The 27875-nt window shown below is 51.2% G+C and overlaps 1 protein-coding gene across 1 annotated transcript; it reads right to left on the bottom strand.

Moving 5' to 3' along the window:
- Positions 1-3412: 3412 nt before the first annotated feature.
- On the bottom strand, positions 3413-23992 carry LOC116944310 (uncharacterized). Its single transcript, XM_076068648.1, has 5 exons — positions 23428-23992; positions 11049-11175; positions 9672-9942; positions 5595-6068; positions 3413-3447 (listed from the first exon to the last, which is right to left on the bottom strand). The coding sequence occupies exons 1-5, from the start codon at positions 23622-23624 to the stop codon at positions 3413-3415; spliced, it is 1104 nt and encodes a 367-aa protein (XP_075924763.1). The 5' UTR covers positions 23625-23992.
- Between the last annotated feature and the right edge of the window lie 3883 nt (positions 23993-27875).

The following is a 27875-nucleotide window of genomic DNA, read 5'->3' as shown; positions in this document are numbered from 1 at the left end:
GAGTGGTGGAGGAGTGAGTGGTGCAGTGAGTGAGTGGAGGAGTGAGTGGGGCAGTGAGTGAGTGGAGGAGTGAGTGGTGGAGGAGTGAGTGGTGGAGGAGTGAGTGGTGGAGGAGTGAGTGGTGGAGGAGTGAGTGGTGCAGTGAGTGAGTGGAGGAGTGAGTGGTGGAGGAGTGAGTGGAGGAGTGAGTGGTGGAGGAGTGAGTGGAGGAGTGAGTGGTGGAGGAGTGAGTGGAGGAGTGAGTGGTGGAGGAGTGAGTGGAGGAGTGAGTGGTGGAGTGAGTGGAGAAGTGAGTGGAGGAGTGAGTGGTGGAGGAGTGAGTGGAGGAGTGAGTGGTGGAGGAGTGAGTGGAGGAGTGAGTGGAGGAGTGAGTGGTGGAGGAGTGAGTTGTGACGAGTCGCTGCGTTGAGACACCGACCTCCCCGGTCTGACCGCTGCGGCACCGGTGAAGGAAGGGATCATCGCTCACAAGACAACAAAGATACTTTTCACAACCTGAATGAGTTCTTAGGGCCGGGGTTAACTACTAAAACCAGGCCTGGAGTGCGCGATTCGTGGCCCAGTTGCCCACTGTGCGTGGCTCGCCTCCCCTCAAAGGCCGATTGATAATCGACGCGGGATGACTGCGTCCGTCATCAAACGTTGTGGTAGCCGTGTAGAGTCCAGGGCACAACGAATTTGGCGTAAAAAGGAACAAGGTAGGAAAGGGGGTGACGGAACGGACACCCCCAAGACGGCCGAACGAGGGCACGGCTCAAGATGAGCAGTGGGGAAGAAGTGGAATCTTTATGTAGGCTGCAGGAAAAATCTGATGAGCTATGAAGCTCTTTCAGAGTTGTCCGGTAGGGGCACGGGGGGGGGAGGGAGGGGGGGAAGGGAGAGAGAGGCGGAGGAGAAGAAATGACGGTGCCAATATAAGAGGATGTGAAAGCAATGGAAAAAGCTGACCAATTCGATCAACAAAGAGCGACTGGGCCAAGACGTCGGGGTGGTGGTGGTGAGAGAGGAGGGAAGAGAAGCAAGGAAGGAGCGAGCTGCATGGAGTGGCGTCCGTTTTCACAGTGGGCGGGGAAAGGGGGAGGGAGGCTTCAGCTGATTTTGAAAGAGATATGAAGTATGGGTAAGCAACCGCTCTTGTGCGACAGTGACGTAGTGACTACGTCATCAGTGGTGTAGTAACTACGTCATCAGTGGTGTAGTAACTACACTATCAGTGGTGTAGTAACAATGTCATCAGTGGTGTAGTAACTATGTCATCAGTGGTGTAGTAACTACGTCATCAGTGGTGTAGTAACTATGTCATCAGTGGTGTAGTAACTACGTCATCAGTGGTGTAGTAACTACATTATCAGTGACGTAGTAACTACATTATCAGTGACGTAGTAACTACATTATCAGTGACGTAGTAACTACATTATCAGTGGTGTAGTAACTACGTCATCAGTGGTGTAGTAACTACATTATCAGTGGTGTAGTAACTACGTCATCAGTGGTGTAGTAACTACGTCATCAGTGGTGTAGTAACTACATTATCAGTGGTGTAGTAACTACGTCATCAGTGGTGTAGTAACTACGTCATCAGTGGTGTAGTAACTACATTATCAGTGGTGTAGTAACTACATTATCAGTGGTGTAGTAACTACGTCATCAGTGGTGTAGTAACTACATTATCAGTGGTGTAGTAACTACATTATCAGTGGTGTAGTGACTACATTATCAGTGGTGTAATAACTACATTACCAGTGGTGTAGTAACTACCTTATCAGTGGTGTAGTAACTACCTTATCAGTGGTGTAGTAACTACCTTATCAGTGGTCTAGTAACTACATTATCAGTGACGTAGTAACTACATTATCAGTGGCGTAGTGACTACATTATCAGCGGTGTAGTAACTACATTATCAGTGACGTAGTGACTACATTATCAGTGGTGTAGTAACTATATTATCAGTGGTGTAGTAACTACATTATCAGTGGTGTAGTAACTACCTTATCAGTGGTGTAGTAACTACACTATCAGTGGTGTAGTAACTACCTTATCAGTGGTGTAGTAACTACATTACCAGTGGTGTAGTAACTACATTACCAGTGGTATAGTAAACTACATTATCAGTGACGTAGTGACTACATTATCAGTGACGTAGTAACTACATTATCAGTGGTGTAGTAACTACATTATCAGTAGTGTAGTAACTACATTATCAGTGACGTAGTAACTACATTATCAGTGGTGTAGTAACTACATTATCAGTGGTGTAGTAACTAATTATCAGTGGTGTAGTAACTACATAATCAGTGACGTAGTAACTACATCATCAGTGACGTAAGTAACTACATAATCAGTGGTGTAGTGACTACATTATCAGTGGTGTAATAACTACATTACCAGCGGTGTAGTAACTACATTATCAGTGGTGTAGTAACTACATTATCAGTGGTGTAGTAACTACATTATCAGTGGTGTAGTAACCAATTATCAGTGGTGTAGTAACTACATAATCAGTGACGTAGTAACTACATTATCAGTGACGTAGTAACTACATTATCAGTGGTGTAGTGACTACATTATCAGTGGTGTAGTGACTACATTATCAGTGGTGTAATAACTACATTACCAGCGGTGTAGTGACTACATTATCAGTGGTGTAATAACTACATTACCAGCGGTGTAGTAACTACATTATCAGTGGTGTAGTAACTACATTATCAGTGACGTAGTAACTACATCATCAGTGACGTAGTGACTACATCATCAGTGACGTAGTAACTACATCATCAGTGATGTAAGTAACTACATAATCAGTGGTGTAGTGACTACATTATCAGTGGTGTAATAACTACATTACCAGCGGTGTAGTAACTACATTACCAGTGACGTAGTAACTACATTATCAGTGACGTAGCAACTACATCATCAGTGACGTAGTAACTACATCATCAGTGACGTAGTGACTACATTATCAGCTCAGGGGATGAGGCAATCGGCCAGTTGGGGCTTCAGTCGTTAAGTTTTCTCTTCACGGTGGCACCTTAGAGGCTGGTAGAGGTCGCGGCTTCTCTGGCCCTGATCCACATCGTCGCTACTCCCACGGTCTCGAACATTTAACGCTGTAGGGGCGCTCTTTATTAGTCATTCACAGACACTACAGCTCCGTAGTTAGTTGCCTCTTTGCAATATATTACGATACCGCTCTAATTAAAATAAAATTTAAAAAAACGTGCAACGTAAATTCAAGCGTTTTCATTAAAAATAAATGTAAACCGCATTTTAAATAAGTCTTTGTTGTTCTTTTCCACTCTTGTTGAACACAGATGTCATGGCGATTGTCAAGGGAGGTCCCAACTCGTAGCTTTGGCCCCCCTTGGCCCCCTCGGCCCCCCTTGGCCCCCCTTGGCCCCCGTGGTGGTCAAAGCTACGAGTTGGGGCCAAGGCACCCCCCTGCTGCTACTGCACAGTACACAGAAAGGTGCATTGCATACATTACGCATTACATTCAAATGCTTATTTTTTTTTCCAACGCTACTTTTAAAAGGTACAGAACAACGGGGATCGTGTCTGTATATTAAAAAAAAAACATTATATATATGTCGTAACAAAAACTAAAAACGCGAAACGCCCAGTCCCGACACCAACACTTCACATTGCCCGCCCCACGCCCCCCCCCCCCCCCCCGGTAGAAACAGAGTTTCTGCGACGAAAGAGCGCAATGGAGCGGCGGAGGCAGTAGCAAGCCTGTTCAGCAACGAATGTCACACACACATACGGAGAGGTCACGGAGAGGTCAGGGAGAGGTCACAGAGAGGTCACGGAGAGGTTACGGAGAACTCACGGAGAGGTCACAATCCCCCCCCCGCCCCGTCGAGGAGTTAGGTGGGCAGCCCCGTAAGAGGCGGAAGGTGTCAGGAGTGGACAATGGCCGCGTCCACACCGTCGTCGTCGTCGTCGTCGTCATCATCATCATCATCGCCGCCGTTCCCATCAACCACCCCGGCCCCCTTCCTCGCGTTCGATCACATCACCATCCTCATCATCCTCACCCTCATCATCACCATCCTCATCACCAATGGCGGTTTCCTTCTCATCTACGCCCTCATCCTCATCCCCTCCCGCATCCCCTCCCTCATTCCCTCCCTCATTCCCTCCCTCATTCCCTCCCTCATTCCCAACCTCATCCCCTCCCTCATTCACTCCCTCATTCCAAACCTCATCCCCTCCCTCATTCCCTCCCTCATTCCCTCCCTCATTCTCAACCTCATTCCCTCCCTCATCCCCTCCCGCATCCCCTCCCTCATCCCCTCCCTCATTCCCTCCCTCATTCCCTCCCTCATTCCAAACCTCATTCCAAACCTCATCCCCTCCCTCATTCCCTCCCTCATTCCAAACCTCATCCCCTCCCTCATTCCAAACCTCATCCCCTCCCTCATCCCCTCCCTCATTCCCAACCTCATCCCCTCCCTCATTCCCGCCCTCATTCCCTCCTTCACTCCCTCCCTCATTCCCTCCCTCATTCCCAACCTCATTCCCTCCCTCATTCCCCACCTCATTCCCTCCCTCATTCCCCACCTCATTCCCTCCCTCATTCCCCACCTCATTCCCTCCCTCATTCCCAACCTCATTCCCTCCCTCATTCCCCACCTCATTCCCTCCCTCATTCCCAACCTCATTCCCTCCCTCATTCCCCACCTCATTCCCTCCCTCATTCCCCATCTCATTCCCTCCCTCATTCCCTCCCTCATTCCCCACCTCATTCCCTCCCTCATTCCCCATCTCATTCCCTCCTTCATCCCCTCCCTCATTCCCCACCTCATTCCCTCCCTCATTCCCCACTTCATTCCCTCCCTCATTCCCCATCTCATTCCCAACCTCATTCCCTCCTTCACTCCCTCCCTCATTCCCCACCTCACTCCCTCCCTCATTCCCTCCTTCATCCCCTCCCTCATTCCCAACCTCATTCCCTCCTTCACTCCCTCCCTCATTCCCCACCTCACTCCCTCCCTCATTCCCTCCTTCATCCCCTCCCTCATTCCCAACCTCATTCCCTTCTTCACTCCCTCCCTCATTCCCTCCCTCATTCCCTCCTTCACTCCCTCTCTCATTCCCTCCTTCACTCCCTCCCTCATTCCCTCCTTCACTCCCTCCCTCATTCCCTCCCTCATTCCCCACCTCATTCCCTCCCTCATTCCCCACCTCATTCCCTCCCTCATTCCCCACCTCATTCCCTCCCTCATTCCCAACCTCATTCCCTCCCTCATTCCCCACCTCATTCCCTCCCTCATTCCCCACCTCATTCCTTCCCTCATTCCCTCCCTCATTCCCCACTTCATTCCCTCCCTCATTCTCCATCTCATTCCCTCCCTCATTCCCTCCTTCATCCCCTCCCTCATTCCCCACCTCATTCCCTCCCTCATTCCCTCCCTCATTCCCCACCTCATTCCCTCCCTCATTCCCCATCTCATTCCCAACCTCATTCCCTCCTTCACTCCCTCCCTCATTCCCCACCTCACTCCCTCCCTCATTCCCTCCTTCATTCCCTCCCTCATTCCCCACCTCATTCCCCCCTTCACTCCCAACCGCATCCCCTCTCCGACCCCCACCCCCGACCCTGCGTGCGACCTCCCCCGCCAACTCGTCGGCCCGCGTGGCGTGGCCCTCCAGCACGCCCACGTGCCCCTCCAGCACTCCCACGTGCCCCGCCAGCACGCCCACGCGCCCCGCCAACTCGTCGGCGAACCTCTCGGCGGCGGCCGCGTCCGCCCGCAGCGCCTCCAGCCGGAGGGCCGCGCCCGACGCCCCGGCGGCGGCCCGCAGCAGCGCGGCGCGCCCGGCCGCCAGCACGCCCAGCCGCTCGGCGGCCTCGCCCTGCGAGGCCCGCAGCTCCAGCACCTCGGCGGCCAGCGAGTCGGAGCGCCGCTCCGCCCGCTCGCCCGCCAGGCGGAGCTCCGCCAGGGACTCGACGTTGGCGGCGATGGCGGCGCCTAGGCGGCGCGCCGTCTCGGCGTCGAGCTCGTCGGCACGCTCGACGAGCGAGGAGAGGCCCTGGCGCAGGCCACTCACCTCCTCCTGCAGGCCTGCGGCGGGCGCGGTTAGCGAGATAGCGTGTAACGAGGTTAACAAGCTGTGTGGCGGGGTTAGCGAGAAAGCGTGTAACGAGGTTAACAAACTGTGTAGCGGGGTTAGCGAGAAAGCGTGTAACGAGGTTAACAAACTGTGTGGCGGGGTTAGCGAGAAAGCGTGTAACGAGGTTAACAAGCTGTGTGGCAGGGTTAGCGAGAAAGCGTGTAACGAGGTTGACAAGCTGTGTGGCGGGGTTAGCGAGAAAGCGTGTAACGAGGTTAACAAGCTGGGTGGCGGGGTTAGCGAGAAAGCGTGTAACGAGGTTGACAAGCTGTGTGGCAGGGTTAGCGAGAAAGCGTGTAACGAGGTTGACAAGCTGTGTGGCGGGGTTAGCGAGAAAGCGTGTAACGAGGTTAACAAACTGTGTGGCAGGGTTAGCGAGAAAGCGTGTAACGAGGTTAACAAACTGTGTGGCGGGGTTAGCGAGAAAGCGTGTAACGAGGTTAACAAACTGTGTGGCGGGGTTAGCGAGAAAGCGTGTAACGAGGTTAACAAACTGTGTGGCGGGGTTAGCGAGAAAGCGTGTAACGAGGTTAACAAACTGTGTGGCAGGGTTAGCGAGAAAGCGTGTAACGAGGTTGACAAACTGTGTGGTGGGGTTAGCGAGAAAGCGTGTAACGAGGTTAACAAACTGTGTGGCGGGGTTAGCGAGAAAGCGTGTAACGAGGTTAACAAACTGTGTGGCGGGGTTAGCGAGAAAGCGTGTAACGAGGTTAACAAACTGTGTGGCAGGGTTAGCGAGAAAGCGTGTAACGAGGTTGACAAACTGTGTGGTGGGGTTAGCGAGAAAGCGTGTAACGAGGTTAACAAACTGTGTGGCAGGGTTAGCGAGATAGCGTGTAACGAGGTTGACAAGCTGTGTGGCAGGGTTAGCGAGAAAGCGTGTAACGAGGTTGACAAGCTGTGTGGCGGGGTTAGTGAGAAAGCGTGTAACGAGGTTAACAAACTGTGTGGCAGGGTTAGCGAGAAAGCGTGTAACGAGGTTAACAAACTGTGTGGCGGGGTTAGCGAGAAAGCGTGTAACGAGGTTAACAAACTGTGTGGCGGGGTTAGCGAGAAAGCGTGTAACGAGGTTAACAAACTGTGTGGCGGGGTTAGCGAGAAAGCGTGTAACGAGGTTAACAAGCTGTGTGGCGGGGTTAGCGAGAAAGCGTGTAACGAGGTTAACAAGCTGGGTGGCGGGGTTAGCGAGAAAGCGTGTAACAAGGTTGACAAACTGTGTGGTGGGGTTAGCGAGAAAGCGTGTAACGAGGTTAACAAACTGTGTGGCGGGGTTAGCGAGAAAGCGTGTAACGAGGTTAACAAACTGTGTGGCGGGGTTAGCGAGAAAGCGTGTAACGAGGTTAACAAACTGTGTGGCAGGGTTAGCGAGAAAGCGTGTAACGAGGTTGACAAACTGTGTGGTGGGGTTAGCGAGAAAGCGTGTAACGAGGTTAACAAACTGTGTGGCGGGGTTAGCGAGAAAGCGTGTAACGAGGTTAACAAACTGTGTGGCGGGGTTAGCGAGAAAGCGTGTAACGAGGTTAACAAGCTGGGTGGCGGGGTTAGCGAGAAAGCGTGTAACGAGGTTAACAAACTGTGTGGCGGGGTTAGCGAGAAAGCGTGTAACGAGGTTAACAAACTGTGTGGCGGGGTTAGCGAGAAAGCGTGTAACGAGGTTAACAAACTGTGTGGCGGGGTTAGCGAGAAAGCGTGTAACGAGGTTAACAAACTGTGTGGCAGGGTTAGCGAGAAAGCGTGTAACGAGGTTGACAAACTGTGTGGTGGGGTTAGCGAGAAAGCGTGTAACGAGGTTAACAAACTGTGTGGCGGGGTTAGCGAGAAAGCGTGTAACGAGGTTAACAAACTGTGTGGCGGGGTTAGCGAGAAAGCGTGTAACGAGGTTAACAAACTGTGTGGCAGGGTTAGCGAGAAAGCGTGTAACGAGGTTGACAAACTGTGTGGTGGGGTTAGCGAGAAAGCGTGTAACGAGGTTAACAAACTGTGTGGCGGGGTTAGCGAGAAAGCGTGTAACGAGGTTGACAAACTGTGTGGCGGGGTTAGCGAGAAAGCGTGTAACGAGGTTAACAAGCGATGTGTGGCGCGGTTAGCAGAGAAAGCGTGTAGCGAGGTTAACAAACTGTGTGGCGGGGTTAGCGAGAAAGCGTGTAACGAGGTTAACAAACTGTGTGGCGGGGTTAGCGAGAAAGCGTGTAACGAGGTTAACAAACTGTGTGGCGGGGTTAGCGAGAAAGCGTGTAACGAGGTTAACAAGCTGTGTGGCGGGGTTAGCGAGAAAGCGTGTAACAAGGTTGACAAACTGTGTGGCAGGGTTAGCGAGAAAGCGTGTAACGAGGTTAACAAACTGTGTGGCAGGGTTAGCGAGCAAGCGTGTAACGAGGTTAACAAACTGTGTAGCAGGGTTAGCGAGAAAGCGTGTAACGAGGTTAACAAACTGTGTGGCAGGGTTAGCGAGAAAGCGTGTAACGAGGTTGACAAACTGTGTGGCGGGGTTAGCGAGAAAGCGTGTAACGAGGTTAACAAGCTGTGTGGCGGGGTTAGCGAGAAAGCGTGTAACGAGGTTAACAAGCCATGTGTGGCGCGGTTAGCGAGAAAGCGTGTAACGAGGTTAACAAGCTGTGTGGCGGGGTTAGCGAGAAAGCGTGTAACGAGGTTAACAAACTGTGTAGCGGGGTTAGCGAGAAAGCGTGTAACGAGGTTAACAAACTGTGTGGCAGGGTTAGCGAGAAAGCGTGTAACGAGGTTAACAAACTGTGTGGCGGGGTTAGCGAGAAAGCGTGTAACGAGGTTAACAAACTGTGTGGCGGGGTTAGCGAGAAAGCGTGTAACGAGGTTAACAAACTGTGTGGCAGGGTTAGCGAGAAAGCGTGTAACGAGGTTAACAAACTGTGTGGCGGGGTTAGCGAGAAAGCGTGTAACAAGGTTGACAAACTGTGTGGCAGGGTTAGCGAGCAAGCGTGTAACGAGGTTAACAAACTGTGTAGCAGGGTTAGCGAGAAAGCATGTAACGAGGTTGACAAACTGTGTAGCAGGGTTAGCGAGAAAGCGTGTAACGAGGTTGACAAACTGTGTGGCGCGGTTAGCTAGGGAGCGTGTAACGAGGTTAACAAGCGATGTGTGGTGGGGTTAGCGAGAAAGCGTGTAACGAGGTTAACAAACTGTGTGGCAGGGTTAGCGAGAAAGCGTGTAACGAGGTTAACAAGCCATGTGTGGCGCGGTTAGCTAGCGAGCGTGTAACGAGGTTAACAAGCGATGTGTGGCGGGGTTAGCGAGGCAGTGTGCCGGATAGACCTTTTTTTTTCATCATCACGTGGAAATTTAGAGCAGCCAAATGCTCTAACCGCGTGATGTTGATTCTAAATGTTGAGGGAAAAACCGGAGGACCCGGGCAAAAATCCACAGAACCACGGGCAGAGAGAGACACGCAAACTCCAAATATACAGGCATCAGGGTCTGAATCGAACCCACGACTTCCTGTTGACCAATTGAGGTAGTTAACATCTCCCCGCATCTGGTTGCTCTGGCCCACTCCTCTGGATTTCTCTTTCCCTCTCTACCTGTGATGCGTCGCATGTCGGTTTTGATCGCCGTGAGTTGCTTGTGGAGTTCTCGCGCCACTCGCCACGCCTCCTGTCCCAGGTCGCTCGCCGTTCCCGGTCGCTGTCCGTTCTTCGCCGTCGCTGGGTGCTGTCCCTCCTCCTCCTCCTCTCCCTTGACCCCCTTTCTTTCTTGATCATCACCCTCCTCCTGAATCCCTGGGCCACCTCGTCTCCCAGTATCCGCATCGCCGGCAACGATGGAATCTCCGACGCTTTCTAAAGCTGTCACCTGCAGAGAGAGAGGTGTAAATCATGATGTTAACACACAGAGTAAGCAGTAGTAGGGCGACCAATATCATCCATAAGAGGTTTTTTGGGTTAGATCACGTAAATAGAAACGTGTCGTTTAACCCGCCACCACCCAACACAGCCAATTAGTAAGGTTTGTCACGTAAACGGAACTTGCAAATTAGTTACTAGTGAGCTGCACTAGTTACTAGTGTACTGTCGCGAAAGCCTACGTGATAATCCATTGTAATTTACATAACAATAACCGCCCCTCTGACATCACCTTTATTCTGTTTAAGACCGATGATCCTGGTTGTAACACCAGCCAAACATCATATTCAAACTGTAAATGCCGTGGGTTTACTATGCAACACACCGGTGTGCTGGATACACTAACACGATTTAACGCAAAAAAACTTCTATTATAAATTGTGATGGATCGCACCAACGATTATCACCGTTTACTATGTACGGTGCGGAAGAAGCTTAAGATACAAACAATACGATGTTTCTAACCATTCTCTAATCCACATATTCCTCTTTTTGCTGGTGTAATTCTAAGCATGCAGCTTCCCCAGATACATACATGGTGGCACAATAACTGCTGGGAGTAGAGCAAACCCTTCATATTTGCGGGGGGGTGGGGATAATACGTTCCTGAACAATTTCGCAAATTTTAAATCCGCTAACATTTATATTTAAAGCTTATGAGGATTGTTCTCCGGGTCCTCCGGTTTTTCCCTCCACATTTCGATGAATCGCCACGCGTTCAGAGTTTTTCGCTGCCGCTATAAATGCCCACACGACGATGAGCCACATCGTTGAGTTTGTCATTTGTGAGAGTCGGGTCGCTCATGGAAAAGAGCTGCACAAGCTCAGTGGGGCCTTACCTGGTAAAAACTTCGTCTAGTTTTTTAGGCCAGCCACGGGCTGTATCCCAACCACAGGAATTACACTCGCCGCACGGCCGGTAACCGCGCGACATTTAGGCCATGTGCTCAGAACCGACGGACCAACGTTTGACCAAACTGTGCCGTATACGATGATGATGACGATTATGTTGATTCCGACGATGAGGGGAAAAGGGAGATAGACGTTGGGATGGACCTGCTTTTGTTGGTCTCGTATCACAGCGTGAAGGCTTTCAATCTGGGCCCTCAGATCCTCCAAGTCCCGCACCCCAGGTCCCCGCGTCTCCAGCTCGGACAGTTGCCCGATCTGAATGCCCAGCCACCTGCGAAGAACACAGACACACAAAGACGACAATCCCCCCTCCTCTCCGTATAGCCGAGGGGAAGCGTTGTGAGCGAGCACCCTATGAAGGCCGGCACGGCACACGATGGGGGTGGTGCCAGCAACACCGTGCCAGGACGTCTTTGTTTCCCCAGTGCTGATGTTTACACACCGTACCAGGTGCTCATAAAAGGCTGAGTTGACCTGGCTGAGGCCCAGGACCGGTTACAAAATGTCGGTCAGTGGGTTTGGGGGTCAAATTTTTACTTAAAACGTTCGTGACTGCAGGAATGCATAGTATTTGGTTCTTTCGCTAAAGTCACGTAGATAGAAAACATCAATAAAATAAGCGGTCTTCATCAGGCAGCGTCAGCCTGATGAAGACCACTTGTGTTGCGATCGAAACGTCGTGGTTTTTTGCTTTTATTTTAAATTTTATTTTATTTTTTTATCTACGTGACTTTACCAAAAGAACAAAAGTGTTTGTGTGTCGGTCAGAGTCAGGCCTGGCTAATACTAAAAAACTCAACAAAACGCTGGTCAATAATAACACTGCCTGGCCTTCAAGTAAAAACGATACACAACAGACAACGTTTTGGGCAATGGCCCTTCTTTATGTGCTGCAGAAGGACCATCGCCTGAAACGTCGCCTATTATCCTTTAACATTATTTATTTGATAGGCGCACCAGAAATGAGTGCCATTCCAGCGCTGCTGCCCCAGGTCGTGGTGACGGTGGTTTAAATGAGGTATGTGGCACGGACTTTCGGCACGCTCTGGCCTCGAGGGTTCGCTCTACGGCAGCGGTTCTTAAACCTTTACTGCAGCCTTGCACCCCTTTGGTTCTCAACCATTGACAAATGTATAATGTTAGTAACTACACAGGAGTTTGATGTGCCCGTACTTAATTTGCGTTTTCGACGATTTACCTTCGAAAAAAATCTGCCCACGTCTCGTAACCCCACAAAGGCCATTTCACACCCCACGTTAAGAACCACTCCTCAACACCGAATGGGTAAAGGCGCAGCGCTGAAATTCCCCGCTCACGCCACTGCTGGCGGAAGGGCCTCCACTAGAGGGAGCTCGAGGCAAGCCCCTCCGGAGAGGGTAACTTGGCCTACTCCTCCACGCTGGCCCTCAAAGAGGCGGGGAGCACCCGTGACTGTCGCGCCCCGCAGGCGACCTGCCGATGGGACCACAGCAGTGGCAGCAGTGGCAGCAGTGGCAGCAGTGGTGGTGTTTCCATTGTCCGCAGTTTCCTGCCAGCTGTGGTGGTGTTTCCATTGTCCGCAGTGTCCTGCCAGCAGTGGCAGCTGTGGTGATGTTTCCATTGTCCCCCGTGTCCTGCCAGCTGTGGCAGCAGTGGCGGTGTTTCCATTGTCCCCCGTGTCCTGCCAGCAGTGGCAGCTGTGGTGATGTTTCCATTGTCCCCCGTGTCCTGCCAGCAGTGGTGGTGTTTCCATTGTCCCCCGTGTCCTGCCAGCAGTGGTGGTGTTTCCATTGTCCGCCGTGTCCTGCCAGCAGTGGCAGCTGTGGTGATGTTTCCATTGTCCGCCGTGTCCTGCCAGCTGTGGCAGCAGTGGCGGTGTTTCCATTGTCCGCAGTGTCCTGTCAGCTGTGGTGGTGTTTCCATTGTCCGCCGTGTCCTGCCAGAGCCGTACCGAGGGTACTGAAAATCGGGGGGCGACTGCCCCGGGCCCCTTACTTGGGGGGGGCGCGCTTCGAGGTCACAGTGTCAGATGTAACACTTCCGGGTTGGTTTGAAGGCGTCTGGGGACCCAGGAAGCCTGAGTTGCTCCGAAACTCGCCCCCCCCATAGACGGCCCTGTGCACTGCCATCCCATATATACACAGGGTGCTTCACTTATATGGGACTTTCGTTTTGAATGGGAGATGACGACACGATAACAAATCTATGTGGATTTCTTCAAAAAGTCAAAGAGTCTCCACTCGATCGCCATCGTTGTCAACGCGTGCCTGGAATCTTCCCCAGGTGGTCTCCAAGGTCCAGAGGCAGCAGATTTCTCGTGGTCTCGTTGCAAATTCTCAGAAGCGTTAACATTTTTTTTAAGCACCCTGTATACAGTGCACACATGTACGGTGAACTTCTTTCGCACCGTACGTAGCCGACCGTGCTACTGAATCTCACGGTGCATAGCGCACCGAGCGACGGGAAAGGCACGAACGGGCTCCCACATGTTTACAATTTCAATCAATACCCTTGCATCTCTCCCGCATGCGTGCGGTGCTCGCTGACGTAGCGGCGAGTGAATGCAAGCTCAGGGTTCTAGGTGGTTGCGGTGACGGGGGGTAGGGGGGTCGGAGGAGGAGAAGGAAGTGCGTGATTTTATTTTTATCTGCGAGAAATCTGTTTTCTCCGAGTGCGGGGAATTCCCCACATCGGGGTAACGCACGCTACGCGTTCCACTGGTTGCGTGCGTAACCCCCACCCCTATCTCTCTCCTGCACGAGCCTCCGATTCGCACGCTGGCGACGCAGCAAAGGAATGAAACGGGCCGCGTGTACAGCCGGGAGAGACAGAGAGAGAGACGTCGTTATCATTGCCTGTCACTGAAAGCACCCCGCAATGCAAAGACAAAGGTCCCCCCTATAGCATTCACAGACTGTTGGGGCAAGTGCTGCTAGCGAGCACCTATGAAGGCCGGGGTGGGTGGCCATCACCACGCTCGGCCGCCTTTGTCTCCCCAGTGGCGATGCTTAGATGCCGCACCAGGTACACATTTGGGGCTGAGTCGAATGAAGGGGAGCCCCGGGACCGATCCAGATAATCGTCACCGGTGATTGGCCGTGAGCGGGGGTCGCCGGGTTCGTAGCGCGGTGTCTCTCCACTGGCGATGTTTACACACCGCGCCAGGCTCTCACGAGTGCTCGTTAACGGCACTTGCTCCTGCAGTCTGTTAAGGCTACACGGGGGACCTTTGTCTTTGTTGTACATCGTCAGCGCTCGAGTTGGCGTTATCTGGCGAGGCGCTTTTGTTGACGACCCTCTGACGTTCTGATTCGGGGGCTGGGACACGTGGCCCAAGATTCATCTCACCAAATAAGTGGCTGCATATAAACACGAGAAAACTCTGAGGGCATTCCAGTATATTAAACAGCAACAACAAACTTTAACACATCCGTCAAAAAACTCCCTGACCTTGATAGGGGGAAAAATATGCATGGTGGCCCACAGGTCAGGACACACAAAGCTATATTGAATTAATTGTAACGATGGCATGAAAAAATATATATTCTTGGAGTTAAAAGTCACTATTGTATCCACTGTATTATCATGATTCTCCCCGAAGCTACGCGGTCATCTATCCTCGTCCATTCACGTTTGATCACCAGCCACCCGGCATCTCTGTCACGTGCCTGTTGCTCGCGTTGCACCACGTGGAATTAATTCCTAATTAACACTGGATTGTGTCTGTGCACGGTCTTCAGTGCGTCTCGCGTGAAGCACTTCGCTTTTTCTTCCGATTTATATTCGCCGCACTGCTATACTCAACTATTTTAACACGTAGGCTTTCGCGACCAATATTATCCATCATAGAACCAGGAGGATTTGTCCACAACTCTGAGTCTCCTCCTGATGATGCCGGTTGTAATCACAAGCCGAACGTCACAGTACCCGAATTGTAAATGTTGTAGTAGGTTTACTCTCCAACGCACCGAATTTGTGCTGTACTAGCAACGAATCGCACGTTTTGTTTACGCGACAAAGCTTGCTGTGTCGGGTGGTGGCAGGTTGAACGACACATATCTCACCCAAAAACATCTATTATGGATTCATATTCTTGGTTCTTTCGGTAAAGTCACGTAGAAGGGAAACAATAAAATAATAAAAATATAAAACAATAAAATTCTCACGACGTTTCGACTGCAACACAAGCAATCATCATCAGGTGTGAAAACCACAGCAAGAAAATTTGTGGTTTTAACACCTGATGATGATTGCTTGTGTTGCAGTCGAATCGTCGTGAGAATTTTATTGTTTTATATTTTTTTATTTTATTGTTTCTCCTCTACGTGACTTACCAAAAGAACCAAGAATATTAATCCATGCAGTCACGAAAGCTTTAAATCAAAATTTATTATGGATTCAGTTGTCTTGCTTTTGTAATGTTGTTGACCCAGTTCACTCTTGCCAATGGCACACTACCCTGGACTCTAGAGTTGGTTAATTAATAAAAACCACAACGTGAAACTTGATGGCCATTCTAACCGGGTCATTGTGCTTCCACTCGCCCTCCATTGCCGGGAACGCTCCGTGCGCAATTCGCCGATCGACGCATCCCCGGTGCCACGAATACACCGCAGCGTACACAGCGGCTGTGTACCTTCTCGCGTCGTCTGCAACCCGGTCATCGAGCGTCACGCACGCGGCTACAGAGTCCCGTGTCTCTCAAATGGTGACCCCCTCCCCCCCATCACCCCTCCAGTTGAACCAGTTCCGCAGTCATTTTCTGCCTTAAACCACCTTAGATCTATGTAACAAATATGACAATGCACCAGGAAGAGAGTGTATATGCAAAGTGTCGCCTAGAAACAGCTGCCACCCAGAGGAGTCTGCGAAGTCATCCCGTCACCGTGAGCACCGAGGTCACCGTTGATACAGGCCTCAGACCGCTTGGGACTGTGGCGAGCCGAGATCTCCGTCCTTCCAAGGGAGCGCTTCTACAATAACATCGAGCAAACCCGGTGGCCAGATGTTAAATCCCGACTTTGAGGCCTGCTGTATATTTTGAGTTTGCGTGGGTCTCTCCCTGTGGTCGCGTGGATTTTTCTCCGGATTTTCCCCTCCACATTTAGAATCAACATCACGCGTTTAGAGTATTTGGCTGCTATAAATGTCCACATGATAAGCCACTTAGCCGAGCAATCATTTGTGGCCAGGTCGCTTCTGAAAAACAGCTCTATAGCTAGTTCAGTGGGCCTTACCTGGTAAAATAAGTTTCACAGTTTATATTCTTAGCTCTTTCGGTAAAGTCACGTTGAAGGGAAATAATAAAATAATAAAATATATATAAAACAATAAAAATTCTCACGACGTTTCGACCATAACACAAACGGTCATCATCAGGTGTGAAAACCAACGGCAAGAAACATTTGAAAGAAGTGGCGGTTTGCCCTCGTCGCACAAACCAACAAAATAATTTCTGATTCAACCGCATTAATTGATCAATTTTAACAGTTTTCGTTGAAACCTTCTGCTGCCAGGCCACCAAGATTATACGGCTTACCAAAAATACATAAAGTAGATACACCCCTTCGTCCCATTGTCTCTACTATCAACTCCCCCACCTACAAACTGGCTCGTTTTTTGTCTGAAATCCTGCGTCCTTTCACTGGAAAAACCACCTCTGCGGTACAAAATTCTACTCACCTGGTATCGACAATCAAGGGTATTTCCCTGTCCCCAGACGACCTGCTTGTCAGTTTTGATTTAGCTTCCTTATTCACCAAAGTTCCTGTACCTGACACCATCGCAATCATTGAAGACTTGGTTCATCAAGGACTAAACACTGAGGTATCCCTCTGGTGAGACACTGCTTAACCAATACATAATTCACTTGGAATGGAATTTTATACAAACAAACTGAGGGCACCCCAATGGGCTACCCCCTATCTCCGGTTATAGCTAACATTTTCATGGATAAATTTGAGACTGACGCCATCCAGACTGCCACTCTGCGCCCAACCTTATGGAAGAGGTACATGGATGACACTTTTGTCATCTGGCCACATGGCCGGCCTGCTCTAGACCAATTCTTCGACCACATCAATTCCATACACCCAGCCATCAGGTTTACCGTGGAAGTCGAAAAAGATGGCAAGCTACCTTTTTTGGATGTCCTAATAAAAAAGAGACCTGATGGTTCAATGAGCCACTCTGTCTGCAGGAAAGCTACCCATACGGATGCTTATCTGAAACCGGATTCCCACCACCATCCATCACAGAAGAATTATCTCATCAAGACTCTGTACCATAGAGCCCAATGCATATCCGACCAGGAACACATAGGCAGTGAACTCAAGCACGTACACCAAGCTCTTAAGGCTAATGGTTACTCTGACTATACAATCCCCAAAGCTATCACTTAAACCATGAAGAAGGACCCTCTTGAGGAGCCTTTCAAAACCATCACTTTACCCTACATTGCGGGGATCACAAAAAAGATCTCCAAAATCTTGAATACACACAAGATCCAGGTCCATTTCAACACATTACACAAAATCCGTGATCTGGTTCCGTCTGTAAAAGATGTGATTCTAGACATACAGTACCCTGGTGTCTAAAACTAAGTTGCCTCTGTGGTAGTAGTTACATTGGAGAAACCAAACGACATGTCTCGGACCGCATTCGTGAACACAAAGCAGACCTTAAACACAGTAGGATCAATACCTCAGCCGTGGCAGATCATTGTTATAATTCAGTAGGCTCACATGACATTGACTTCGCCAAGACAGAGGTTCTTTGTAAGCCATCTGGCTACCATGAGAGATTCGTTCATGAGGCTATCCACATATACAAGCACAGAGACAATTTCAACCGAGAAGATGGATTCTGGCTTAGCAATCATTGGAAGGATTTGATAAACCATTTCAGGTCTTAATTGATTGTTCACGCTTACAGTGGCTTTCAGACAGCATACATTAATTTTTCGTCTCGTCCCTCCTCTTTTCAGAACATGGATGGACTAGTCCTTCTAAATAAACTGCCAAATCGCTGCGCGTGGCGCTGACGTTTTATAAAAAAAAATACAAGCACCGTTTAAAAATAAATAAATAAATAGATGCGGACCGCCACTTCTTTCAAATGTTTCTTGCCGTTGGTTTTCACACCTGATGATGACCGTTTGTGTTATGGTTGAAACGTCGTGAGAATTTTTATTGTTTTATATATTTTATTATTTTATTGTTTCCCTTCAACGTGACTTTACCGAAAGAGCTAAAAATATGAATTACTGCAGTCACGAAAGCTTTAAGTCAAAATGTCACAGTTTAGTTTATTGGTTTTTAGCACGCCTGTCCAACTCTTCCCCTCCCATCTCTCTTCGTCTTGTCGTAAGGCCGCTGATGTAGATGCAGAGCAACGACTACGACTTCACATTCAGGTGGTCAAGCCCAGAGAACCGCGTCAGGAGTAGCACAGTAGTAGTAGTAGTGTATCATCATCATCATCGCTGTGATGTCTCCTTAGTATTTGTGAATCGGGGCATTGCGTAGTTATACGGCAGAAGATTCCAATCCCAAATCGGTGAAGGTAGACACGAGATGGTGCGTTCACGCCAAATCGGCAATGATTGCCCTCTTGCACACACAGACACAAAACAAAGAACCCCCGTATAGCCCGGGCAGACTGTTGGGGCAAGTGCTGTTCGCGAGCATCTATGAAGGCTGGCAAGGCACACGAGGGGGTGGGTGGCGGGCACCACGCCCGGCCGCCTTTGTCTCCCCAGTGGCGACGTTTACACACCGTACCAGGTACTCATTTGAAGCCGAGTCGCCCTAGGGGAGGCCTAGGACCAGTTCAGATAATCGTCGCTGGTGTTGGCCGTGAGCGGGAATCGAACCCGGGTCGCCGGGTTCGTAGCGATGGTTCGCAACTCCGATCATCCCGGTTCTGCATCACTGAATCACATTTGCACCATGAACTCAGCCTACAGTTATCCCGTGGCGGGGCGAAGAACCGAGATGACGTCACTCCGCCGACTCGACCACACCGCTCAGCGCGCAGCTCAAGAAAGTCGTCGACCGCTCAGAAACAGCGTCGTAACGACGGTGTGCGGCTGTCCCACGAGCACTTTCTGCGGGAAGCATGGCCTCTGTCCAGGTCAGGGGTCGGCAAGCCAGAATCACAAGGAGAGACATTTGTTTCGAATTCGCCAGGAAGCTCGCTGTCTCAAGAGCAGCGATGCTCCGGAGCCGCAGGTTGCCGACCCCTGGCCGAGGTCAGGGGTCGGTGCAGCGGAGCGGCGGGAGGGCCGCGTGGCGCCGCTTTCCTAAACCGCGTCACGTGGCCACGTTGTGTCAGTCGTTCGCTGCGATGGGCGAGTGATGAATGGGAATGCAATCCCCAAGCTCTCTCTCTCTCACTTCGCCTTGTCCAAGGGCGCACTGCCGCGCACGCTCTGATACTCGCTGTTACTTTGCGATTCGCAGATGGCAGTGAAGGGGCGGTCACCGAGATGCTCGCTCCGTGAAGAGAATAGTTTATCGGCGACGATTCGGGCAATGCCCCTTTCTTCATGGCACGTTAAAAAAAAGTGCCCGTGCTATGAAGAAGAGCCGTTGCTGAACACGCATTGTTGAAAATCAAACCGTACATCGAACATTTGCGATGTCATGGCCCAGTGAGATATCACGCATTGTCACCGCTCAGCGCCCCGTGCACACAAACACACGGCCCGTTTGTCAATCCACTGCCAGCTTAGAGCCATCCTCAGACAATCCATAGCGTGCATGGGTTGTGGCAATTGTTTGACCATGTTTACAAAGCAAACACCGTTAGAGGTCAGTCGGAGTTGCTGAGAGCGAGGAGTTGGGGGGGGGGGGCATTGACGTGGTGACATAAAGGTGCAGTACAACAATGCCTTAACAAGGGGGGGGGGACATGTCTGTATGATGAACTTCTTTCGCACCATACACAGACAACCGAGATAATCGGACGTGCAGGGAAAGGACAACAAACTTAACACAAAAAGAAGTTCTAAAGAAATTAGTTTTCAATTTAAATTATTCAGAAATATATAGCTCCAGTAGTTTCTTAATATCTTAAAAAAGAGCGTTCCAGACGGTCACCGAAGCGCATCTATATATAAAATAGGCGACGTTTCAGACAATGACGCTTCTCCACAGCAACACGTAGAGAGAGCCGCGGACAGAGCACGAGGGGCGAGTTGACATCAAAAGGGGTCCTGGTGCCTCCCCCTCTGGGGACCGCAATGGCCAGGGCGGTGAGGCGTGCTGGAGAGACGCACAAGCACCCGTGAGCACTGTGGCGTTGGGGGAGGGAATTCGTGGAACGCGCTGGCGTCCCATGAATTCGGTGCCCAAGAAGTGCGGCGGCTAAGACGCTGGCCGCGCGAGGCCACGTAATGCGGTCAACTGTGTTCACGCGTGCCACACCGCGCGTTCACGCGTGCCACACCGCGTGTTTCACGCGTGCCACACCGCGCGTTCACGCGTGCCACACCGCGCGTTCACGCGTGCCACACCGCGTGTTTCACGCGTGCCACACCGCGCGTTCACGCGTGCCACACCGCGCGTTCACGCGTGCCACACCGCGCGTTCACGCGTGCCACACCGCGCGTTCACGCGTGCCACACCGCGTGTTTCACGCGTGCCACACCGCGCGTTCACGCGTGCCACACCGCGCGTTCACGCGTGCCACACCGCGCGTTCACGCGTGCCACACTGCGTGTTCACGCGTGCCACACCGCGCGTTCACGCGTGCCACACCGCGTGTTTCACGCGTGCCACACCGCGCGTTCACGCGTGCCACACCGCGCGTTCACGCGTGCCACACCGCGTGTTTCACGCGTGCCACACCGTGTGTTCACGCGTGCCACACCGCGTGTTCACGCGTGCCACACCGCGTGTTCACGCGTGCCACACCGCGTGTTCACGCGTGCCACACCGCGTGTTTCACTCGTGCCACACCGTGTGTTCACGCGTGCCACACCGCGTGTTCACGCGTGCCACACCGCGTGTTTCACGCGTGCCACACCGCGTGTTCACGCGTGCCACACCGCGTGTTTCGCACGTGCCACACCGCGTGTTTCACTCGTGCCACACCGTGTGTTCACGCGTGCCACACCGCGTGTTCACGCGTGCCACACCGCGTGTTTCACGCGTGCCACACCGCGTGTTCACGCGTGCCACACCGCGTGTTCACGCGTGCCACACCGCGTGTTTCGCACGTGCCACACCGCGTGTTTCGCACGTGCCACACCGAGTGTTCACGCGTGCCACACCGCGTGTTCACGCGTGCCACACCGCGTGTTTCGCACGTGCCACACCGCGTGTGTTCCCTGTAGGTGCATTGCGTCTGAGTACCAAACAAATACTTTTCTTTGAAAAACCGGAATGCGCTAAAGGATGTTTTTTGTTTGTGAACAATTGGGCAGCAATTCGATTAAATCGGGAGGGTTGGTGTCTCTGTCTCCTCTCTTTCTGCCTTCGGGTCACCGCTGGTGGAACCCATTGAACCTCATCAGAACGTCATCAGAACGTCGTCAGAACGTCATCGTCGACGAGGCCGCCACGTGGCGACCTCCTTGGCGATGCAACCCGAACCACAGACGATGTGGAGCACACCCATGAAGAGACACAGAGACACATAGAGACACGTAGAGATACACAGAGATACACAGAGACACATAGAGACACGTAGGTAGAGATGTATAGAGATACACAGAGACACATAGAGACACGTAGGTAGAGATGTATAGAGATACACAGAGACACATAGAGACACGTAGAGACACGTTGAGATACACAGAGACACAGAGACACGTAGGTAGAGATGTATAGAGATACACAGAGACACAGAGACACGTAGGTAGAGATGTATAGAGATACACAGAGACACATAGACACGTAGAGACACATAGAGACACGTAGAGACACGTTGAGATACACAGACACAAAGAGACACGTAGGTAGAGATGTATAGAGATACACAGAGACACGTAGAGACACATAGAGACACGTAGAGACACGTTGAGATACACAGACACAAAGAGACACGTAGGTAGAGATGTATAGAGATACACAGAGACACATAGAGACACGTAGGTAGAGATGTATAGAGATACACAGAGACACGTAGAGACACGTAGGTAGAGATGTATAGAGACACACAGAGACACATAGAGACACGTAGAGACACGTAGGTAGAGATATATAGAGACACATAGAGACACGTAGAGACACGTAGAGATGTATAGAGATACACAGAGACACATAGAAACACGTAGGTAGAGATGTATAGAGACACACAGAGACACGTAGAGACACGTAGGTAGAGATGTATAGAGACACATAGAGACACGTAGAGACACGTAGAGATGTATAGAGATACACAGAGACACATAGAAACACGTAGGTAGAGATGTATAGAGACACACAGAGACACATAGAGACACGTAGAGACACGTAGGTAGAGATGTATAGAGATACACAGAGACACATAGAGACACGTAGGTAGAGATGTATAGAGACACGTAGAGACACGTAGAGACACATAGAGACACATAGAGACACGTAGGTAGAGATGTATAGAGATACACAGAGACACATAGAGACACGTAGGTAGAGATGTATAGAGACACGTAGAGACACGTAGAGACACATAGACACATAGAGACACGTAGGTAGAGATGTATAGAGATACATAGACACGTAGAGACACGTAGGTAGAGATGTATAGAGATACACAGAGACACATAGAGATACATAGAGACACGTAGAGACACATAGAGACACGTAGAGACACGTAGAGACACATAGAGACACGTAGAGACACGTAGAGACACATAGAGACACGTAGAGGTGCATTAAAGCCGAACCACTGAGTAGTGCGACTCTGGCCATGTAGCCCGAACTTTGGATCGTATCGGATAAACCCACAGGGACACGAGATGCAGAGACTTGTAGAGATACGTAGAGATCCATAGATACATACAAATACAGAGACACATAGATATAAATTCGCGTAGAGATGTAGGGAACCATGGAGATGTATTGAAGGCAGGCCAGTCGTTGTATTCATATTCTTGGTTCTTTCGGTAAAGTCACGTAGTTAATAAAAATGAAGACCGCTTGGGTTACGATCGAAACGTCGTGGGTTTTTTGCTCTTATTTTTAATTTAATAAAAAACATATTTTCTATCTACGTGACTTTACCGAAAGAACTAAGAACATGAATTCCTGCAGTCACGAAAGTTTAAAGTCACAGTAGTTGTGTTATTGTGGCCATGCAACACAAACTGTGGACATTATCGTGACCACACCGGAGTGTGCGCCCCTTCAGAGGAGGAGGAGGGACAGCGAAGCGACGCGAGTTCGTGAAGCCCTCTCTCTCTCGCTGCGGCCGGCAGGAGCAGCAGGCCTCCACATTGTTGACATTCACCTCCACGGACCAAACTGTTGCTGCGATGATCGCACACCCGAACGGAACAACAGGGCCACAATGCGCAGAGAGAGAGAGGGAGGGTAGGGAGAGGGGGTGGCCCACGCACCCAGCCAAGATCAGACTCGCGGCGAGACTCGTGACGGCCAGGGACAACCTCCGACGAGATGCCTGGACCCCCAGTGTGCCCCCCGCGGTGCCCCCCGCGGTGCCCCCCACGGTGCCCCCCGCGGTGCCCCCCCGGCCGGGGGAGTCTGCCGCTGCCGTTCCTCTCCTCCGCTGCCGCAAATCGTCAGACGCAGCCATCGCCCGCTCCGCGTGTGTGGTGGTGGGTGGGTGAGCGTCTTCACGGAGCGTGTGCTCCTAGGTGCCCTGTCTTCTCGCCCTGGCTGCTACATCGGCGTGGCTGGTGGCTGCCTCGATTATAACGGGAAGCAGCAGCAGCAACAATAAAGTGGAAGCGATGTTTTTGTTACAACTAAAAATTCACTCCAGAGATCCAAGGAACGACTTTTGCAACTTTGGGGGCTGTACCATGTTACTGTTAATCAGTCCTGAAGGGGGTCGGCCGGAGTTTGGATGCTAGAATCACTTCACAGTGTAGCTGTTGTCGATACCCCTTTGTTTAAGCGATACAAAGGGACATTCCGTTGCGTCAATTTCATACGTAGACTTTTAACTGCGGCGTAAATGTGATGATAAATGCGTAGTTATTATGTGTAAAACTTTCGTTTGTAACAAAAAAATGTTAACCCACCCCACCCCGACCCCACAGTTGGTCTCGTCCGAGCGCGTGGCGGTGACGTGGCGCCGGGGATTCCTCCGCTCGAGGTGAAGGCGCAGCCCCTGTAATGGCCCCGCTCCTCCTCGCCCCTGAGGAGCCCCGAGAGAGTGCCCTGGCACCTCCAGCACTCGTTAACAGTGACATGGTACGGCCAGCAAAGTTGCACAAGTCGAGATTAGCATCGCTCGAGTGACGTCTTTTTGTTGTAACAAAAAAAATCGTTTCCACTTTGTATCAGTTGGTGTTAATGTTGTTGTTGTTGTTGCTGCTGCTTCCTATTGTAATTTGGGCCGCATCTGGGCAGCCATCAGCCGCGCTGATGTCGCAGCCAGGGCGAGAAGACAGGAACCAGGAGCATAAGCTCCGTGAAGACGTCCACCCACCCACCCACCACCCACTACCCACCCACCACCCACTACCCACCCACCACCGTGGGGGGCACCATGGGGGGCACCGTGGGGGGCACCGTGGGGGGCACACTGGGGGTCCAGGCGTCCCGCCAGAGGGTGTCCCTGGCCGTCACGAGCCTCGCCGCGAGTCTGATCTTGGCTCGGTGCGTGCCCCCCTCTCTCTCTCTGCGCATTGTGGCCCTGTTGTTCCGTTCGGGTGTGCGATCATCGCAGCAACAGCCTGGCCTGTCAGTCTTGGTAGCAGGGTGTGGGAGTTACCCCACCGCACACCAACCCTGCCGATCCACTAACTGTGGTGAGGCCACGTCGACTGCTGGGTGGTCATCATAGACGCGGGCGGGGGATGGGGGGGGTAACGGGAGATTCACAAAACGTTCCCATTGTTTCAATCGAGGCGACTATCTCTGGATGGCAAGTCCAGTGCGATGACCGCTGCACCGCGGCAGAATACCCCGGAGAAGTTTGGGTAAAACAATGTTTGTCAATCTACTGCTGGATGAACACATCCCGAAGATGTGTCCATATATCTCACTGCCCATAGACTCAATACTACCCATAGACCCAAAACTGCCCATAGACTCAACACTGCCCATAGACTCAGCACTGCCCATAGACTCAACACTGCCCATAGACTCAGCACTGCCCATAGACTCAACACTGCCCATAGACTGAACACTGCCCCAAGACTCACACTGCCCATGGACTCAACACTGCCCATAGACTCAACACTGCCCATAGACTCAACACTACCCATAGACTCAACACTGCCCATAGACTAAGCACTGCCCATAGACTCAACACTGCCCATAAACTCAGCATTGCCCAAAGACTCAACACTACCCATAGACTCAACACTGCCCATAGACTCAACACTGCCCCATAGACTCAACACTGCCCATAGACTCAACACTGCCCCATAGACTCAACACTGCCCATAGACTCAACACTGCCCCATAGACTCAACACTGCCCATAGACTCAACACTGCCCATAGACTCAACACTGCCCATAGACTCAACACTGGCCATAGACTCAACACTGCCCAAGGACTCAACACTGCCCATGGACTCAACACTGCCCATAGACTCAACACTGCCCATAGACTCAACACTGCCCCAAGACTCATCACTGCCCATAGACCCAACACTGCCCATAGACTAACACTGCCCATGGACTCAACACTGCCCATAGACTCAACACTGCCCATAGACTCAACATTGCCCATAGACTCAACACTGCCCATGGACTCAGCACTGCCCATAGACTCAACACTACCCATAGACTCAACACTACCCATAGACTCAGCACTGCCCATAGACTCAACACTGCCCCAAGACTCAACACTGCCCATAGACTCAACACTGCCCCAAGACTCAACACTGCCCATAGACTCAACACTGCTCCAAGACTCAACACTGCCCATGGACTCAACACTGCCCATAGACTCAACACTGCCCCATAGACTCAACACTGCCCATAGACTCAACACTGCCCCATAGACTCAACACTGCCCATAGACTCAACACTGCCCCATAGACTCAACACTGCCCATAGACTCAACACTGCCCATAGACTCAACACTGCCCATAGACTCAACACTGGCCATAGACTCAACACTGCCCAAGGACTCAACACTGCCCATGGACTCAACACTGCCCATAGACTCAACACTGCCCATAGACTCAACACTGCCCCAAGACTCATCACTGCCCATAGACTCAACACTGCCCATAGACTCAACACTGCCCATAGACTCAACACTGCCCATAGACCCAACACTGCCCATAGACTAACACTGCCCATGGACTCAACACTGCCCATAGACTCAACACTGCCCATAGACTCAACACTGCCCATGGACTCAGCACTGCCCATAGACTCAACACTACCCATAGACTCAACACTGCCCATAGACTCAACACTGCCCCATAGACTCAACACTGCCCATAGACTCAACACTGCTCCAAGACTCAACACTGCCCATGGACTCAACACTGCCCATAGACTCAACACTGCCCCATAGACTCAACACTGCCCATAGACTCAACACTGCCCCAAGACTCAACACTGCCCATAGACTCAACACTGCTCCAAGACTCAACACTGCCCATAGACTCAACACTGCCCATGGACTCAACACTGCCCATAGACTCAACACTGCCCATAGACTCAACACTGCCCATATACTAACACTGCCCATGGACTCAACACTGCCCATAGACTCAACACTGCCCATGGACTCAACACTGCCCATAGACTCATCACTGCCCATAGACTCAACACTGCCCATGGACTCAACACTACCCATAGACTCATCACTGCCCATAGACTCATCACTGCCCATAGACTCAACACTGCCCATAGACTCAACACTGCCCATAGACTCAACACTGCCCCAAGACTCATCACTGCCCATAGACTCAACACTGCCCATAGACTCAACACTGCCCATAGACTCAACACTGCCCCAAGACTCATCACTGCCCATAGACTCAACACTGCCCATAGACTCAACACTGCCCATAGACTCAACACTGCTCCAAGACTCAACACTGCCCATAGACTCAACACTACCCATAGACTCAACACTGCCCATGGACTCAACACTGCCCATAGACTCAACACTGCCCATAGACTCAACACTGCCCATATACTAACACTGCCCATGGACTCAACACTGCCCATGGACTCAACACTGCCCATAGACTCAACACTGCCCATAGACTCATCACTGCCCATAGACTCAACACTGCCCATGGACTCAACACTACCCATAGACTCATCACTGCCCATAGACTCATCACTGCCCATAGACTCAACACTGCCCATGGACTCAACACTACCCATATACTTATCACTGCCCATAGACTCATCACTGCCCATGGACTCAACACTGCCCATAGACTCAACACTGCCCATAGACTCAACACTGCCCATAGACTCAACACTGCCCCATAGACTCAACACTGCCCATAGACTCAACACTGCCCCATAGACTCAACACTGCCCATAGACTCAACACTGCCCATAGACTCAACACTGCCCATAGACTCAACACCGGCCATAAACTCAGCACTGCCCATAGACTCAACACTACCCATAGACTCAATACTACCCATAGACTCAACACTGCCCATAGACTCAACACTGCCCATAGACTCAGCACTGCCCATAGACTCAACACTGCCCAAGGACTCAACACTGCCCATGGACTCAACACTGCCCATAGACTCAACACTGCCCATAGACTCAACACTGCCCATAGACTCAACACTGCCCATAGACTCAACACTGCCCATGGACTCAACACTGCCCATAGACTCAACACTGCCCATAAACTCAACACTGCCCATAGACTCAACAC

This window comes from Petromyzon marinus, chromosome 21 (genome assembly GCF_048934315.1).
Source record: "Petromyzon marinus isolate PM22_M1 ecotype Great Lakes invasive population chromosome 21, UKy_Petmar_22M1.pri1.0, whole genome shotgun sequence".
In the NCBI taxonomy this organism is placed as follows: Eukaryota; Metazoa; Chordata; class Hyperoartia; order Petromyzontiformes; family Petromyzontidae; genus Petromyzon; species Petromyzon marinus.
The sequence above is the reverse complement of the archived record's forward strand: the minus strand, read 5'-3'. Positions and strand labels throughout refer to the sequence as shown.